We start from the raw sequence: 20,452 nt of genomic DNA, 5'->3' as shown, positions 1-20,452 counted from the left end.
ACCTTCTGGCCTTGAGAGTTTCCATGGAGAAGTCAGGTGTAATTGGCCTTTTTCTTTTGCTGCTCTTAATATTCTTTCTTTATTCTGTATGTTAGGTGTTTTGATTATTATGTGGGTTTTTTTTTTTTTTGGCCCTGTCTATTTGATGTTCCATATGCTTCTTGTACTTTAATAGGTATGTCCTTCTTCAGAGAGACAGAGAGAGAGAGAGACAGAGAGAGAGAGAGCGAGAATGAGAGAGGAAGAGACAGAGACAAATAAATAAATAAATAAATAATTCTTAAATGGTCAACATATTTTTCTCTGAACTTTAGTCTTTCAGTATTTAGTTCAGTGGCTTTCAAATTCAACATAATGTATTTTCATTCTTCTCTTCATTATGTGGCTTTGATAAAGTAATGTGCTCCATTTGCCTCAATTTCTTACATATATTATGGAAAAAGTATGACTATATTATAGGATTTTGTGAATGTTAAGTGTTTTGTTTTTATATTTGTTATTGTTGTTGTTGTTTTGAGAAAGAGTTTCTATGTGTAGTCTTAGCTGTCCTAAAACTAGCTGTGTAGATTAGGCTGGTCTCAAACTGAGAGAGATCTGTCTTTCTCTGCCTCTAAAGTGCTGGGATTAAAAGCACACACCAACGCTATCCTGCTAGTACTAAGTAATTTAATATATGTAAGATATATAACTTCCAGTTCAAAAAAACCTAAATATAATAATTTATTATTATTGTTAACATTATTATAAATTTACATATGACCTATTGGTTCATTTTCTGAAAGACACTATATTTCATTCATATAAATTCACTCATATAAATTCTCTATATTTATCTCTGCATTTCATTAACAATGTATTACAGATTGCAGGAGGACAGATTCACATACATAGGCAACTTTGACACAATAATTATTTTTGTCTTCCCACAAAAATAAAATGATTTCTGCATTTCTCTTAAAAGAAATTATGTCTTTCATCCATTCCTATAAAAGTACTTGTTCTTCTCACTAGTTCTGTGGTTTGCTTGTTGGTGATTATGGAAATGGTAAATAGTGTTCTTCTATTACAATTATATATGTACCATGAAATAAAGAATTCTGTCGATTCAGGGAAAAGATTTCTAATATCAAGTGAAAGTAATGTTCTTTTCTTATTCTTTATCAGTTTTTTTCAAGACAAATTTTACATTTCCTACAATTTATTTTCTTCATATGTCACTGATCTGAGTCACATCATCACCCAATATGCATGCTACTGACCATTTTCTATGTGCATTCTATCTCTTCATGAAAGTTCCTAACATCCAAATAATCTTTGAAAGTTTCTTCACAGAAACCCATATACCTTCAAAGTCACTAATACTTAAATATTTTATAGCTACTGTCAATAATATCACTAGACAGATACTACTGACACATTATTTATGGAAGAGAAACTGAAATCAGATATGAAAACTCCCCCCCATTAACTTCATATGCAGAAGGATAACTGTCCATTTTAAAGACCCCTGACTCCATCACCCTATATTGCTTCCCCAGAACCTTTGTCTGTTATCTTAACACCACATTCCCCACCATGCAATTCAGGCTGAAACTTGATAATTCAAAGCTGCTAATTCAATAACAAAATATATGAGCCTCTTAGAAGAGAAAGTGGGAGGTACCCTTGAACAAATTGGTACAGGAGACCACTTCCTGAACATAACACTAGTACCACAAACTCTGAGTCAACAATTAATAAATGGGACCCCTGAAACTGAGAGGCTTCTGTAAAGCAAAGGACACAGTCAAGAAGACAAAACAACAGCCCACAGACTTGGAAATGATCTTCACCAACCCTACATCTGACAGAGGGCTGATCTCCAAAATATACAAAGAACTCAAGTAACTAGTCACCAAAACACTAAATAATCCAACTAAAAAGTGGGATATACCTCCCTCATGCTCACCTTTTCCCTCCTCCTCTTCTCTGCTTCTCTTTCTCCTAACTCACCTTCTGGAATTTGGGAGCCCATCCCACATAGAGGGATACTCCCTCAGCCTACACACATGGGGGAGGGACTAGGCCCTGATTCAAATGATGTGATAGACTTTGAAGACTCCCCATGGTAGTCCTCACCCTCCCTGAGGAGCAAAAGGGATGGGATAGGTGTTGGAGGCAGAGAGGGGAGGGTGGGAGGGTGAAGGCACTGGGATTGACATATAAAACAAATTTGTTTCAAGTTTAAATTAAAAATTATTTTAAAAATAATTTTAAAAATTATTTTAAAAGAATGAAATAAAGAATTCTCTATAGAGGAGTCTAAAATTGCTGAAAGAAACTTACGGTAGTTCTCAACATCCTTAGCCATCAGGGAAATGCAAGTAAAAACAACTCTGAAATACCATGTTACTACTCCTGTCTGAATGGCTAAAATAAAAAACACTAGTGATAGTTTATGCTGTAAAGGATGTGAAGAAAGAGGCACACTCCTCCACTGCTGGTGAGAGTGCAAACCACTTTGGAAATCAGTATGGTGATTCCTCAGGAAAATGGGAATCAGTCTTCCAAAAGAATCAACAATTCCACTCTTAGGCATATACCTAAAAGATGCACATTCATGCACCAAGAACATCTGTTCAGCTATGTTCATAGCAGTATTATTTGTAATAGCCAAGACCTGGAAACAACCTAGATGCCCCTCAACTGAAGAATGGATAAAGAAAATGTGGTACACTTACATAGTAGAATACTAGTTAGTTGAAAAAACAAAAGCAAACAAACAAAATGCAATGGAATCTTGAAATCCGCAGGAAATGGATGTAACTTGAAGAAACCATCCGGAGTGAGGTTAACCCAGGCACAATAAGACAAACATGGTATATACTCACTCATATATGGATTTTAGACATAGGGCAAAGTATCACCAGCCTACAATACATGATTGCCCAGAGAAGGGGAAAGGAACAAGATCTCCTGGGCAAATTGGGAGCATGGGCAGGGGAAAGAGGAAGTTAGTAGAAATAGAAGGGGAGGGAAGGTAGGAGGGGGAGGACATGAGGGAGCAGGAAGATTGAGTTCTAGGAAGAAACAAGGAGTGAAAATAGATACTATAATAGAGGGAGGCATTATAGGTTGAAAGAGAAATCTGGCACTAAGGTGTCCAGAGAGATCTACAAGTATGACCCTAACTAACAATCTAAGCAATAGTGAAGAGGCCACCTTAAATGCCCTTCTCTAATAGAGATTGATGACTACCTTATATGTCATCCTAGAACCTTTAGTCAGTAGCTAATAGAAGCAGAAGCAGACACCCACATCTAAACACTGAGCAGAACTCCTTGAATCCAGTTGCAGACAGGGAGAAATGATGAACAAAGGGGCCAAGACCAGCCTGGCAAAACCCACAGAAACAACTAAACTGAACAAAGGGAAGCTCATGGACCCTAGATTGATAGCTAGGAAACCAGAATAGGACACACCCAGAACCCCCTAAATATGGGAGTCAATTAGGAGACCTGCACAATAAGAAAATGCATGTCTATATCATTGGGGGTAATATCAATGTTAAATAATTTAGTCATGGAAGAAGAGTAGAGCAGTGCTCATCATAAAGAAAGAACTAAACAATGCTGACAATTATTATTTTTGTCATTGCAGTCATCAATTTTAGATAGTATATACTGATTTCTGGCTCTGATAATAATGTGTTTCCTTCATATAATTATTTTACTATATTGTTCTTTATATATCACTAAATAATACATGTTTTGCAATATGTAGTTTATATCTATATGCATATAATTGTTTCACTATTTAGTGAGAAAATTTGTACTCTTACTAAATAACAATATTTTTCTTTAATCCCTTATTACTTTCTACTCCATTTTCACAACTTTCACTCTTTTACCTCATCATGTAACACTACTTACCACTTCAACTAAATCTTCTATATCTTGTCTATAGGTTGGTAATGAATAATGAGAGGTATTTCTTTCTTATTTGTGCAGATATACTATAATTAAAATTATAATAGTGTAATTGTAGATATTGAGGAAGACTTGCCATTATACTTCTGATGCTTCTAGAGACAGTCTTCAAATCTGAATATAATGAGTTCTCTTTCTTTGAACTGTATTGGTTACTTAAATAGATTACATTTAATTTTCTATGTACTGTCATGGCAAGGTTTGCATTTCATAAAATATCTTGTTTCCAATCAACCTGGTTCTGAGCCATATCACAACACATGCTTGTTGCTGACTATTCTGTGACTGAAAGTGCATTCAGGCTGACTTTGACTGGATATGTACAGAAGTTTTCAAAGATTTTTCTACTGTTCTAGAACATTCTGTTTTGAATATTTTATAGACAATTGACAGTAAATAACAGGGAGGGTGAAATCAGGCTTAGTTGTGGATATAATATTGAATTCAGATATAAAAATTCTTCGTAAGTCACTTGAGGTTGAACCAGGGTCCCATCCAAGAATCTTGATTCCCTTGTCCTTTACTGTTCCTCTTGAATCACTTGTCAAATATTTTGACACCGCATCATCATCCACTTCAGATTGGAATTTACTAACTCACATTCCTTGAATCTACACTCATATTTCCGAAGTCATTAGGAAATCATGTTCAAACAAGAATTTTCTTTGTTGTAACAACATGAAATTTTTGTTTCACTGTATTTTCCCACATGTTCATATTCACAATGTGGAAATTTTTCCTTGTAGTTAATTAGAAGCTTCTTTCTTTAAAACAATGAAAGAACTTGGCTTATTTTTAACTTTTTCTCATAATATAGTTCTTAAACTGCTTAATTACATTTTTTGTCTCATGACTGGTTTGTGGATTTCTTGTGATAAATTTGCTAGTCAAAGGACCCGAGAAGTGGCTAAGAGGCAGCACATTGAGTGCAGGTGCAGATACTGCCAGCCATAATAAACTGTGTCTGTCTGTCTCTCTTTCTCTTTATCTATCTCTCTGTCTTTATCTCTCTAAACCTGAATCATATTACCTTTCCTACTTAGCATAGCAATCACAGTGAAGCCAAGAGATGCTATGGAACTTCTTCATTGCTCTGTATTTTAACAATGTCAAACACTGTACTCTTTTGATCACATTCCATTTCTGTCTTCATAAACAGAACTGTATGCACACCCCTGTCCAAAACTTAAACATATACATATACTTCTTGAAGATCACTAAGGAAACAATAATTAAGGTTTGTTTTGGACATTAGCAGTAATTGTGTTTTGTAATTTCGCCCTCTTTCTTGATTATGAGTTGACATAGACTTTTTTTTGCCCTGTTTTTCTTGTGTCTTTGGGAAATTGCTTTAAAAAGAAGCATATATGAATGCATTTTTCAACAACTTAGATCTGACATTTTTGAAGTTGTTTGGATTTGATCATTTCCTCTAGGGACAATTTTCATGATATTTTACAGAAGGAAAGTTTCCAGAGCCCAGCTAGTATGTTCACATTTTGTGTGATATTATTTAAAGAGGAGTTTGGGAAGCCACCATTTTGGATTGTGGCCATAGTAGAAAAAGGTGACAGTCTTCTTAAACTCAAAACTGCTGACAAAAGAGAAATAAAAATTCTTTGGCCAATGAACACTTTTTGTTAGTTATTTGAGAGTTTTGTGAAATGTATTTTGATCATATTCAACCTCATACGCCAGCCAACTCATCCTAGACCACACCGGTTTACCTACCCACCCAGCTTTGTATCCTCTTTTTTCTTTTTTTTTTTTTTTTTTTTTTTAGCACATTTAGTCTACTTTGTGCTACATATATATTCTTGAATGTGCAACCTTCAGTGGAGCATGGTCTAAAAACTGATTTTTCCCTCTTCCAGTATCTACCAATTGCTGATAGTTGCTTTTTTTCTAGTAGGAAGTGGTGGGCATGGAGATCTAAAATTGGTTAATGTAAAAATAATAAGAAACTTAAGAATATACAACCATAAATCAGTGATATGTGACACAGACCCTTTACTCCCAAGGTTCAGGAATGATTGCAGAAAGGGGACAGAAAGAATAAAAACGCCCTATGTGGTGGGTACATGTGTGGGTTGACAATATTACCTGTAATATATTATGATTATAGCATAAAGAACAGAAGATGATGAGGTATCTGAGGAATTCCTAGGAAAAGAGAAGTATCTTAGCTAAAATAATGTTCCAAAGAATAGTGGTAGCTAAACCTTACACTCTTTCTTCTTTTTCTTCCAATGGATGAACATTTTTGGTGACATTAAAGCTCAACAGAGCTAAATTTCTCACTTCTGGAATTAATGTCTTAAAATTATTCTGCATATGCATTGTATTCTTACTTTGCTTCAAACACATGCTGAGCATTTTGAAAGTGTTATTCCCAATTCATTCCCAATAACATTATGAAGTAAAAACAATCAAATGTATCTTAGATATGGAGAAACTGAACTTTGGGTACACAGTTATTTTTCTAGACATGCCACAACTAAAAAGAAAAGCTTTTTAGATTCAACTTTGAGCCCTACACTGCAGTTGAACTTATTTAGGCCATCTTTCTTTCCCAAATACTGGTGGTTGTTTGGTGGACACCTGTTCTGGACTAATCACAATATGACACATTCTGCATACATTACCTGACACACTCCTATGATCCTATGAGTTGTTTTTCACTTGAGGAGACTGGACTCAGATAGTTACATAAGTTTCCATGGCTAGTCAGTGAGATGATTGGCAGCCTCAAAAATTCCTTCTTAGTAGAAATCAGCGCTCAAATGTACAAGGTTGGTTCCCCCTATTGAGTGAATATAGCATATAATAATTTAGAGGGAAATCTTGGGTCTAAACTGTACAGTCTAATATCAGTCCCATTTTTTATAAAACTAGGATTTTAAAAGTCTCCGCCAAAGGTTGAAAAAAAAAAAAAAAAAAAAAAAAAAAAAAAAACCTCAGTCTTACCTATTATATTCCTAGGATAAACAAGGTTTCATGAGATGACAGTTTCCAATGGCCAAGGTTAAATCTTCTCCCCAGTTCATCTTTGCTAGTTTGTGTGCCACTTATTCCAGAGCCGGTATCTTCCCAGGGTTTCCAGAACAATAGTTATGTGAAAATTACTTGGCAGAATCATCTATATAGCTGTGAGAGCAATAAAATGGAAAGGTTTCCCTTGATCACAAATCAGCTTCAGAGATGCCTTTGGGGCTTCTGGGAAAAGTCAAGCTCTTCAGAGAGAATGCACCCTGGAAGACACTCATTATCTCAGTTATCCTACTCAGCATAGAGGATAAAAGCAAACCTTTTGGGATCATATAAACCCTAAACATCCTCAGTCTTACAGCTCAATAGCAACTCCTGCAGGGAATAAACTTTTTGTCATTGAATTAACTTATGTTCTGCTCAACTTGTTATTGAGAGGGCAGAGAGGGTAAAAGGGAGGGAAGGAGGGAGGGAGGGAGAAAAGGAGGGAGGGAGAAAAGGAGGGAGGGAAGGGAACTTGGATCGACATGTAAAATAATAAATTAAATTTAAAAAAATGCTTTGACTCCAAAATTTAAGTTGAAGGACAAGTTACTGGGGAAAAGGATTTCTATTTTTGTTTCCACAGAAAATGAAAAGATGTGGATTCCTTCCAGACTAATGTGGTTTGATCAAGCCAGACCACCTGAAACAGAGTATGAGGTGATCCTACATTCAAAACAGCTGGACAAAGCAGTCTTACAGACTACAGCCAGGATTTCTGAATCTTCTTCGAATCCCCCATGACAGCGCCCCTTCCCAGCAGGAAGTAGTTTGGAAAGAACAACGCCCAAATTCCCAAATATTGTCTATAAATGTTTGTTTTCATTTAAATAGACTTTGTTATATAAAATAAATTAAAAAAGAAGGAATTAGGCTTTTTATAGGCCATGTCAATTATTCACTGACTACACACCATCTTTAAAAGATTGGATGTGACTTCATAGGCATGTCTAGAAAATAATTAATGGGGTAAATTCTCCAAGAAATGATGTAACTATGAGGTATTTATTTGATTATTTGATTTTAATCATTTGAACTTAGAAAGTTTCAGTATCAAGTATGGCAGATGTATTAATATTGAAGTAAGAATAAAAATATCTACAAAAAATGCTAAGATGTCAAAATATGTACCAATAACTATAAAGTTTATTATTTTCATCAACTTTGTATGAAGAATTGTTCCAAAAATGGCATTCTATTAGGAGTAAATTATTCCAACAGGAAACAGTGTGAGAGAAAAAAAAAAAAAAAAGAAAAATGGGTAGACACAACCAAGAAACTTGGGAAAATAAAAATAGGGAGATATGTGTGAAGATGAAAGCTTAGTGTGAAGTTAAAATAAAATGTATTTTTGGAAGAATTGGAGATGTATCTCTAGATCAAATAACAAACATGGAAAACATATCAAAGTGTGCACAAGAGACAAGTGTACCATGGAGGTGGTGCCTTACATCTTTCAAGGAAGAAATATTTATTCAACTTCTGAGGGTAGAACTGGTTAACACTTTGGGGGGAGAAGTTTGAAGTTTATCTAGTGACTTAAAAAGCAGTTAAAGTATATCCAGGAACAAAACAATAGAATAAATTATTAGCTTTTTGTTTGTTTGGTTTTTGTTTTTGTTTTTTGTTGTTGTTGTTTGTTTTTTTTTTCCTTTCACAGGAACTTTTTTTTTAATGGTTAAAATTTATTTGTATATTTATTTTATATCCCATCAATATTTTCGCTCCCTCCTCTCCTCTCACTCCTTCCCCCATCTCCTGTAAACCCCTCCCCCTTAATCTCATCCTCTGTTTCTATTTAGAAAAGAATATACTGAATAGCCTGGAGCCTGTTTTGCTCCCCACCCCTGCCCAAAAAAGCCCCAGAGACCTGGGGACAGCCCACCAACCCAAAACCATCCAACAGTGCAACTGCCACCATTGGAGCCTTGGCTCTGCCCCCACAGGGAGAAGTGAGTGCTTGGGTCATCCAACCCCATACCCTATGGAGGCCCCTAATACCTAAGTCCTAATGGCCTGGGGTACTTAGAATTCCCCATGCCCGGGCAGCAAAACCCCAGAGACCTGGAGGCAGCCTCCCCATAATCAAAATTATCCATCAGCTGAAAAATGCACCTAGAATCAATTGGAGGAAGAGAGACCCCTGAATCACAGGTTCCACCTGCATCCACTAGAGGAAGTGATGGGAAAATGACAGGATAAGAACACATTCAAGCTGGGCAGTAGTGCTCATGACTTTAATCCCAGCACTCAGGAGGCAGAGGAGGGTGGATCTCTGTGAGTTTGAGGCCAGCCAGATCTACAGAGCATGTTCTAGGACAGGCTCCAAAGCTATGGAGAAACCCTGTCATATAAAACAAAACAAGAACATATTCAACAACATAAAGAGTAATATGGCACCATCAGAAACTAGAGGGTTCTACACTAGCAAGATCTGAATATCCCAATACAGATGAAACAGAAGAAAACAACCTTAAAATAACTTTATGAAGATGATAGAGGCCTTTAAGGAAGAAATGGAAAACTCCCCTAAAGAAATGAAGGAAAAGACAATGAAAAAAATGAAAGAAATGGAGGAAAAGACAACCAAAAATTAAAATGGAAAGAAATCAACAAATCCCTGAAACAAAGCAAGGAAAACAGAAAAAAAAAATCAAACAGGTGAAGGAAACAGTTCTAACAGTTCAAGACTTGAAAACTGAACTACAGGAAATAAAGAAAACACAAACTGAGGGGATTCTGGAAAGGTAAAATCAGGAACTACAGATGCAAGCACAAACAACAGAATACAAGCAGTGGAAGAAAGGATCCCAGGTGTTGAAGATACATTAGAGAAATGGATTCATTGACTTAAGAAAATGTTAAATCAAACAAATAATTAACATAAAATATCGATGAAATCTGGGTTACCATGAAAAGACCAAACCTAAGCATGATAAGTATAGAAGAAAATAAAGAAGCCCAGCTCAAAGGCACTGAAAACATATTCAACAAAATCATAGAAGAAAAATTTCCCAACCTAAAGAAGGACATGCCAATTGAAATATAAGACATTTACAGAACATCACATAGACTGAATAAAAAAGTCCCCCCCACCACATAATAATCAAAACACCAAACATACAGAATAAATAAATAATATGAAGAGCTTAAAAGGGAAAAGGCCAAGTAACATATAAAGGCTGATGTATCAGAATTATACCAGACTTCTCAAGGGAAACTTCTCAAGGAAGTCCTGGTAATATACATGTTCTACAGACACTAAGAGACAATGGGTGCCAGCCCAAACTACTATACCCAGAAAAGCGTTCAGTCACTATAAAAGGATTAAAAAAAAAGATATTCCATGGCAAAATCATATCCAAACAATGTATATTCACAATTCCATCCCTGCAGGAAGTACTGGAAGGAAAACTCCAATCCAAGGAAGTTAGCTATACCCACAAAAACATAGGCAATAAATAATCCCACATAACCAACCCCCCAAAAGGGAAACACACATAAAATAGCCCCAACAACAACAAATCTGAAAGTAACAGGGATCAACCAAAATGTTTTTATATAAATCAAAATGTTTTTATATAAAAATTAAACTAAACAATAAATATATTCTAAATTTTGAATCTCAAATGAAAACATGGTTTTGAAAGACATAATGATATTGTTTTAATGTTATTTCATGCAACTTATGTTGATGTGAATAAAAGATAGCACAGGTTGATGGAAAAATAGATGAATGGGTATTTTAATGGATTTATCATATTTATTTAATGGTGTAAATATAACAAAATATTAATATTAACAGAATCTATTGAATATAAGGTGTTTATTAAAAGATTTTTTCAACATTTCCGTTTTATTGAAAACTTTGCAAAAACTGCAGTTTTGTTCTATCATCACAAACCAGTGAGACCTACCCCATTTAACTGCACATTTCCTGAGAGCCATGGTCCACACTCAAATATCTTCCCCGGCTGACCTTTGCATTTGTTCTTGCTTATCCCTGGATCTAAACATTCTTACTTCTTATAAGCCATGGACCATGATATCCACATTTAAATGTTGGGAATAGTATAAATAAAGAAGTCCTAAAGTGTTGGCTTTAGAAAAATAGTTTTCCAATATAGTGAAAGGTTAGGAAGTCTTGAGTCTATTAAAAACTTTCCCTAGTGCTTCTTTCACTTCCTTGTTCCTCAGGCTGTAGATGAGGGGATTCAGCATGGGGATTACTGTTGTGTAGAACACAGACACTACCCGATCCTTCTCTGAAGCCTGGCCGGAGTTATCTCTCAGGTACATGAAGATGAGGGTGCCAAAGAAGAGTGATACAGCAGTGAGGTGGGAGGCACAGGTTGAGAAGGTCTTTGCCCGGCCTCCTGCTGAAGGGATCCTCAGAATGGCCACAATAATGAACAGATAGGAAACCACGATTACCACCATGCAGGCAGGGATAACAAAAATGGCAAACACAATGATCACCAATTCCTGTGTGTAGCTCTCCCCACAGGTCAGCTTTAACAGAGGAGGAAGGTCACAGAATATGAAGTCGATTTCATTGTTTCCACAAAATGAAAGGGAAAATGCTGAGATGGTCCGCACCAGAGCACTGAGGAGGCCAGCAACATAAGACCCAGCCACAAAACTTAGAAGGGCTTTTTGTGTCATGATGGTGACATAAAGCAGAGGTTGACAGACTGCCACATAACGGTCATAAGCCATGAGGGCCAAGAGGTAGCAATCGATGGAGCCAAAGAAAGTAAACAGGAAAAACTGAGCAACGCAGCGTGCATAGTTTAAAGCTGCCCCATGCTCCAATAACACAGCCATTGTCTGAGGAACAGTGACAGAAGAATAGCAGATGTCCATGAAAGAGAGATGGCTTAGAAGGAAGTACATGGGGGTTTGGAGCCGGCGATCCATGCGAATCAAAACAATCATGCCTGAGTTCCCCAGCAATGTGAAGAGATAGATAAATAAGAACAGGTGGAACAGAGGAAGCGCTCGTTCTGGGTGTTCAGTGAATGCTATGAGGAGGAACTCCGTCACCAAAGTGAGGTTCACCTCTGCCATGGAGCCAGTCATACCTGAGAGAGCATTAGAAGCAAGTCAGGTCAGGATACTTCACATAGGATGCACTTGCAAGTACGGTGTTTAATTTTGAACATGTGGAGGGACTTTAAACATGACCATGAGAGGTCTTAATTCCTTCCTTAAAGGGAGTTCTATTATAGTCATCCTAGGATATTGAGGGGAAAATAAAACACATACAAACTACAAATGTGTGTCCAACAAGAGACTGAGTAATCCCACTTGCATTGCTAAGTAGCTGTGTGAGCCCTGCAAATCTAGTACAGCCATATAGAGATTTGTGGTCCTTTTCTTACCATGCAGCTGACCATCTCAGGAGTTTGCCCTTTCTCCTTGATGGTAAAACTTCTCCCCTACTTCTAGCCCTCTTCATTTCTTCTCTAGGTTAAATCAACAGCCATGGAATTAACTGTTCTCCCTCACTCCTGAGTCAAAGTAACTTTTTTGCCACTGTTTTTAATTAATATCAATTAAAATCTTGTTATTTCTAAGACTTTAATTTGATCATGTCTCTCCCTTTTGAAATAAATCTAGTCATGGAACCCTGTTAAGAACAAGAATTACTTAGCATCCTCAATATGTTGGTTTTGTCAATGATATTTCTACTTATTTCCATAAGTAACACCTTACTTCCCAGTCCTGGCACACAAAGAGACACCCCATTCTGCCATAATTTCCACAGATGTACTGAAATTATTGACAGCCTTAATACTCCTGCATTCAATGATGTCTCCTTGCTTCAAGCAGAACATTACTTCTGCCTAGGACATTTTACCTTTTCTGTGCCCAGGGTCATCCCCAATACTTACACATCACAGGTTTTATAGGAAGTCTCTCTTCATCATTACTTCTACAGACAGTAAATATCCCCTGGGAGTTCATCACTCAGTAAGGGCTTAACATATTTTACAGAATGAAGTTAGTAAATAAGATGTGAGACCGCCTTGAGGAGAGAACAGTACAGTGGCAGTACTCAAGTTACAAAGTCAGAACATGCTCTAAATATGAGACTTCAGTACCAGTGACTATTATAAGTTCTTTGTAGGTTTTATAATTCTATCTATGATCTTTAATGTGCTACTTAACAGAAAGCAGATGTCTTTTTTTTTTTTTTTTTTTTTTTTTTACAAAAACAGGTTTCTACCAGAACAATATTTTCAATAATAATAAAAAAAAACATTGGTAGACTACATTTCATGACCTATTCATTAATTCATTTAATCTTTATGGTGTTATAAATGAACTTTCTTCTTTCTGTGGATGAGGAGACCAAGACAATACTTAAGCATCAAGCCCAAGACAACACAGCTAGGAAATGATATAATTGTCAGCTCTACATATACTAGAAAATGCTTACCTTGTAACCGATTTTACATGATTCCTAGATTTCTTCTAATAGCTCTTACTTAGGAAATGTCCACCTTTAAGTCAAAAAACTCAAATGATGAATAGATTATAGTATGGCTAAATTCCAGTGCAGCAGGACAGGGAAGATGTTAAAAAATATTACAGCATAAATATTGGTACCTAGGCCAGTGCTAGACCAAGGTACTAGAATGAATGATATAGGGAATTGATTCTGGTCACCAGGTTGAATATAAATTAAGAGAAACAGTTCAGTTTGATCATCTGAATTCAAGTTTGGTGTTTATCCCAATGATCCTCTTTTTCTCTTTATCCACTACTTATCCTAAGTTTAAACAAGGTCATTTCATTCTATCTACCTGGCAAAGAAGTATCCTAATGATATGACGGGGGCACTACTGCCCTTGGCTGCAAAAAGATTTTTTGATTCCTATTTGCTTCCTACAATTTTATTTATGAGGCTGAGGAAGTCTTAGCTCCTCAGTGTCTTTTCTTTCCTTTAGATTCACACACACACACACACACACACACACACACACACACACACACACACATTCATTTGCACCATATTAATCAACATGAACATAATAATATTTTAACAGATTCTTCCTATGATAATTCTTGAGATCCTTCTTGTCATATGCCATACCAAAGATTTTTTTTTGTTTCCAGAATCTACTGAATCTAGCCAGGATCATTCTTCATCCCAAGCATAGTTCAATTAGGCATTAGACTCAGTCAGCAGAGGTTGGAACAGCCTTTTCTTATGCACTTCCAATTCTAACATATTTAAGAGGGGAAACACATTTTGCTTATAAAACTCTGAGATCCCCATACAATGGTTAAAACGGTCTCTGAGGAAAGGCGTCTATTACCTATGTGAATTCTTAACAAGGCACCTGGTCTCTGTCACAGAGGAGAAAATACAGCTGCTTCTCCAGCCTCAGGTCCCAATGCCTAACTATTCATCTCATACTCCACAAACAAAAGAAAATCAGCAAACACATACTTCTTTCAAGGGCATAGGACCAAGAATTATGTGGGTTACATGCTTTCATTTCCCATCAACTAATGAGAACCTAGTTAATTTGGCTAGTATCTATGCCATATATATATATATATATATATATATATATATATATATATATATTTCACAAATATATACACACACACAGCAAGTGAATGTGCAAAATTTTACAGTTAAAGTATTAGTGCTGTGTTTTTTCGTTGATTATTTTATTTTTGTATTTTTAGTATTTGAGAATTTGATACAGATATTAATGTTTTGCCTAAATTCATCCCTTATTCCTTCCCTTACAATGTTCTCCCTATGCCCCCTGTTACATCTTCCTCCTGACTTCATGTTCTTTCCTTTTAGTTTTAAATTTGATGGTTTTACTTGGTTTATCCTGTTTGTACAAGGCTGTAGGTTCATCTATTGCAGAATGTGTAGTTGTCAGCTAAGGTGGTAGTACATAAGCCACTCTTCCACCTATGCTGAGGTTTAGACTGGTTTGTTATTTTTCTAACCTTTTACATTTAGTCACAGTCACTGTGATGATATCAGAATATAGCCTCTTGTTATTGCCAGCTTTAAAATCAGTTTGAAGGTCTACTTTCTTCATTTTTGCAATGTCATATGTGGGTATATTTGAGGGAAAATATTATAGTCAAAATTTTATCATTTGAGTCAAATTTCTAAAATAAACAGATTAGAAATTGAAAAGAAAAAAAGAAGCCATTGCAAAACCATTGACCACTTTCTACTTCTAAAATATTATGTGTGAGACTATGTGGTAGCATGTGACTTCAAGTTCAGGACCTGGGAGGCTGAGGAAGAAAAACCTTGAGTTTGAGGCCAGTGATAAAATAAAATCATGAGAAAAAGTATTTTATTTCAAAGATGGCATTTAAAAAAAAAGAATGTTTTCTTTACACAAGATAAGGGAATCTTATCACAGACCTTCATGATCAGCTAGTCAATAGTTCCATTCATTTATTGATATGAGTCACTGACAAAACAATAAATGCCAATGCTTTGTGCATGATGAGTTAGACTCTTGCGACTAAACAGATGACTCAGGAGTTAAGAGCACTTGTTCTTATAGAGGAGCAGGACTCAATTCCTAGTATCCACACAACAGCTCACAACAATCTACAACTCTAGTTGCAAGGAATCCTGTGTTCTTTTTCTGGCCTCTTTGGTAACTACATGTGCATGACATCCATATATATATGGCAAAACACTCATATACATAAAATAAAATTATAATGTTTAAAGTAAAGCAATGCCTGCAATCACTAAAACTCATTTTACTGCGCCTTGTGTATTCCAGAAGCAATTGTGCATGTACCCAATACTTGGAAAAAAATCATTTGTTTGTCTGTTTTAGACATTTTAATAAGCATACATTAATTACACAAAATGACTCATCTATAGGCGAGTTAGATTTGACCTGCAAAGTAGAAATTGGTAGGAAAGTGAGATAAATAATTCCCACTACCACCAAGAAAGAAAACCTTAGTCTAATTTTTTATATGTGTGTTTGTATCTAAAATTTCCCTGTAATGAAAGATTTCTTAAGCTCATTATCACAGCCAGGCATACACCATGAGATTAATTAAAGAAAATAACTATTTGGATAACTGACATAGCCTTTAGAGCAGCGAAGGATTAGACCTTTTGTAAATTATTGTACACGAACATAAAAGCAGATACCACCAAGTTATATTTTTTCAACCTTGCATTTTGTTTATGTACCAGTCCTAATCCCATATAATATTCATTCACCTCCTAGTTTTCTCTCTCCTAGAATGAATTTGAGAAGCATAATATTGTATCTCACAGAAATATACCACCGTGCACTAGAATATGCCAGTTGTTTCTTACACAATTGAGTCTGTGCTTTTATGTTTCCATCCCAACTGGCCTCCTTTCCAACCCAACCAACTACAGGAAAAGGATGTTTTGTTTTCGTTTTCAATTCAGAACTAACATCATTTCTTATCCTGCAAACTAGCTCTGCACCCTAGTTTCTCCTGAATCCACCACTTGCATTTCACACTAGGGTATTCTCAATCTATGTCAGACTTTGATGATCCCTCATAGGAGGCATTGCCCTCCCTGGGGAGTTGATGGGGGCTGGGACAGGGGTTTGGTGGGTGGCATGTGAAGGCAGGAGAGAGAGAGAGGAAACTGGGATTGTTATGTAAAATAAGATTGTTTTAAATTTAAATAAAAGTGAATTTAAATTTTTTTAAAAAGATATAATACTGAACAGAACAATGGATTATATTAGTAGCATTTTATTGAAAGAGTAAACTGATTTATTGCAATTATTTGTCCAGATATCACCAAGATCAGTTGCCATAAACCTTCTAGTGTCTAATAAGAGACTAAATTGCAACTTGATAAAAATAAAAACATAATGAAAAATACGATTTGAAAATCAAGGAAAATAAAGATTCCCCTCAATCTGTCTTCTCTTCAGTTCATATGATTTCACAGAACTTTGTATTCACAGTTATTTCAGTCTGATATAGTCTCTTCTTCTCAGAAAAAGAGCATACTTAATTATTTAGGTTTCTGTCTACATGTTAGTTCTTTGAGAATGCTTTTTTTTAGCCACACCAGACTATGTTAAAGCCTTATTTCACCAATTAACAATGACCCATGATTCTTGTTTTGTTAATTTTTTTTTCATTTCCACTTTCCAAAACTTTAGAAGTTAATTATCTATATAATGGATATATGTATAGTATATGACTGTGTCCCATGTTTCAAATTCCATACAGGATAATGCATATGTATTTTATCATGCACTTTATTATCATGTTCCAAACAAATATTTTCTCTGCTATACAGTAGTCTCTATATATTTAATGATATGATGAACAAGATTATGAAGTCTCTATGAGATATTCCCAAGTAAGATTTTTAGCATATAATGGAGGTCATTTAGAGGTGATAGATTTGTATGTCCCTGTTTTCTGACAATAAAATAAATGTCTTAGAGGAGATGCAAGAAAATAGTGGTGTCCATCATTAGAGAATAAACAGTAACCTGGATTAATTGAAGCATCTGTCCATGAATAATGATGAGAAAAAGTAGAACTTCTAAACCTTGCTTATCAAAAACTAGCATAATATTATAGATTCAGTACCACTATACATCAAGATCAAAATGTTTCCAATAATTAATATAACTCATTTGTTCTTTCCTTTATTCTGCAGCATGTTGACTTTATGCACTTAAGTTAACATATTCTAGCTGAGTGATCCTGAATCATAAATCCTTTCCATCTTGTTTTCCTTCTTTCATTTAGGTACTTCTATTCCTCCATGAAAAATCCCTAAATTGTTTCTTTGTCCAGTGTTGATATCTTCACCACATAAGAAACATGGTGTTCTTTGTAATCACCCTAAGTTAAAAGATGAGTTTTATATGAAACAGTGAAGTAGTTGATTAAAACACTCAACAATATCCAGAACAGATATAAAAATAAATCTTATGTTATAACATATTTACAGTTATAAATCAATTTGAGATTGATTCTGTCTGTCTTAATCTGGGTTAAACATTTCCTGACTTTCAATCATTACAAACAAGAAATTTTCCTTCATAAAAATAGTATTTTTAATTATGTAATCATGTATGTATGTGTGTTTGAGAGAGGGAGACAGAGAGGGAAAGAGGGAGGAAGGGAGAGAGGGGGGAGGACTCATGCAGGCCAGAAGATCCTGTGAATCTGTAGCTGAAGGGTAAAGGTAACAGTTAGTACTTGGAACTGAATTTGACTCCTCTGTATGAATAAGATACATTATCAACTACCGAGCCATCTCTAAAACCTCAATAAACAAATTACGTTTGATAAAATGATACGAAGAATTTCTTGCTCAAAGTCATAGAGATAATAAGTTCTGGAAGCCAAACTTTAATTTTCTGCTACGATATATCAAAGCAACTATGAGAGCAGAGTCATAAAATTAAGAAGACAAAACAAAGGACCAAAGACTGTTAGGAACTTCTGGACTTATGAAGCTTAAGTCTTACTCTCCTTGGGAAATCTTCATTCTTTTGAAAGCTTTTTTAAGAGCCTCTTTCACCTCCTTGTTCCTCAGGCTATAGATCATAGGATTCAGCATAGGTATCACCACAGTATAGAACACAGACACAATCTTGTCTTCCCAGAGTGATTTACCCATGTTACCTTTCAAGTACATGAATATGAGTGTTCCAAAAAAAGAGCCACTGCAATCATGTGAGATGCACAAGTGGAGAAGGTCTTGGCTTTGGCCCCTGCTGTACGAATTTTCAGAATAGCCCAAATAATGAAAAGGTAGGATATAAGAATCACTGAAATACTAGTCGTGATAACCAGGAAAGCAAAAAGAAAGATCACCTGTTCTCGTGACTTGGTCTCACTACAGGCAAGCTTCAGCAGGGGTGGGAGGTCACAAAAGAAGAAGTCAACCTGGTTAGATTTACAAAAGGAAATGGAAAAAGTACACCCAGTCCGGACCACAGTATTTACCATTGCACCAGAGTATGCTGCAGCAACCAACCCTAGGCGAGTCTGTGGTGTCATGGCCATGGCATAGAGGAGGGGATTACACACAGCCACATAGCGGTCATAGGCCATCACTGCCAAAAGGAAGCACTCAGTACTAGCATATAAGGTGAAAAAGAAGAACTGGATGGCACAGTGCTCATAAGTGATGACCATCTTATGAGACCCCAAGGTCTCCAGCAGCTGAGGCACAATAACAGATGAGTAGCAAATATCCAGGAAGGACAGATGGCTGAGGAAGAAGTACATGGGTGTGTGGAGCCGAGGATCACTCTGAATTAGCAGAATCATGCCCAGGTTTCCTCCCATTGTGATGACATAAAAAGCTAGAAATATGAAGAAGAGACCTAGCTGCAAGTCTGCCTGAAGCTGGAACCCCATCAGAATAAATTCTGTCACCCTGGTGACATTCTCTGCCATAAAGTGAAGGTCACCTGGGGAAATAAAATAAGTTAATAAGAAGATAACACTGAAAAATAACTATGGTAACTACAACCTACTTGGCTCTCCTTAATAAGCTTTTTTGGAAAACACTTCATTATTTTTATGAGCTTGGTTTCACTTGGTCAATAACTGATGTGAAGCACATAATGCTATGTTAATCACACTTTTGACAGAAGAATCACAAAGAGATAAAGTGACTAAGCAATCCCACATGGCTTCTTAATTAGGAAACAGGCAAATTGAGGATTAGCACTCAGTTTCTCAGGAACTTCCAAACTTCTGCAGTTCCTGTATTAAGACTATATATTGACTTCATGTTCAGACAGAAAAATGTTTCTCAGAAACACTGATAAGATAGTAGTATAGGTTGAAAATCCCTTCAGACTTTGAACAAGTTAATTAATCTTTCTAAACATAACCTTCAACAAGTACTCCCCAAAATGGCATGATATTGTTCTTTATAGGTATTTAAAACATCATTGTGTATATCTACCATATTTTTTATATTTACTCATCTGTTGATGGACATCTAGGCTGGTTCCATGTTTTGGTTATTGTGATTATTGCAGCAATAAACATGGGTGTGTACGTGTCTCTGTGGCACACTGTTGTGAATCTTTTTGGAGACACACCTAGAAATAGTATAATTTGGTCAGACAGTTCTAATGTTAGTGTTTCGATGAGCTGTTGTGATGGTTTCTATAGTGAGTGGGCCAGTTTACATTTCAATCAACAGTATAAAAGTTTCTCTTTCCTCAGATCATCACCAGAAATATTTTAGGTGCTTTTTGTTGTTGATGGATTTTGTTTTGTTTTGTGTTTATTTTTTTAGTGAGAACTCAACTTAGGGCCACAAGAATGCTAAGCAAGTTTTCTTCCACTGAACTATACCCTAACAGTCATTGCCACATTAAAAAAAAAAAGAAATAACTTACATTGAGCTCACTTTGTAAATAAAGAAGGCCTTGCATTGTGATCCTCTTTCC

General features: G+C 35.8%; 2 protein-coding genes across 2 annotated transcripts; both read right to left on the bottom strand.

Moving 5' to 3' along the window:
• Positions 1-11,132: 11,132 nt before the first annotated feature.
• On the bottom strand, positions 11,133-12,068 carry LOC127227857 (olfactory receptor 9Q1). Its single transcript, XM_051192172.1, has one exon. The coding sequence runs from the start codon at positions 12,066-12,068 to the stop codon at positions 11,133-11,135; it is 936 nt and encodes a 311-aa protein (XP_051048129.1).
• Positions 12,069-18,501: 6,433 nt separating this feature from the next.
• LOC127227846 (olfactory receptor 9I1-like) lies at positions 18,502-19,442 on the bottom strand. Its single transcript, XM_051192165.1, is given in 2 exon segments — positions 18,502-18,698; positions 18,701-19,442. Coding segments are annotated over 2 exon segments (939 nt in total).
• Positions 19,443-20,452: the final 1,010 nt, after the last annotated feature.

Source organism: Phodopus roborovskii, unplaced genomic scaffold (genome assembly GCF_943737965.1).
Source record: "Phodopus roborovskii unplaced genomic scaffold, PHOROB, whole genome shotgun sequence".
Lineage (NCBI taxonomy): Eukaryota > Metazoa > Chordata > Mammalia > Rodentia > Cricetidae > Phodopus > Phodopus roborovskii.
This window is presented reverse-complemented; position numbering and strand designations above follow the sequence as displayed.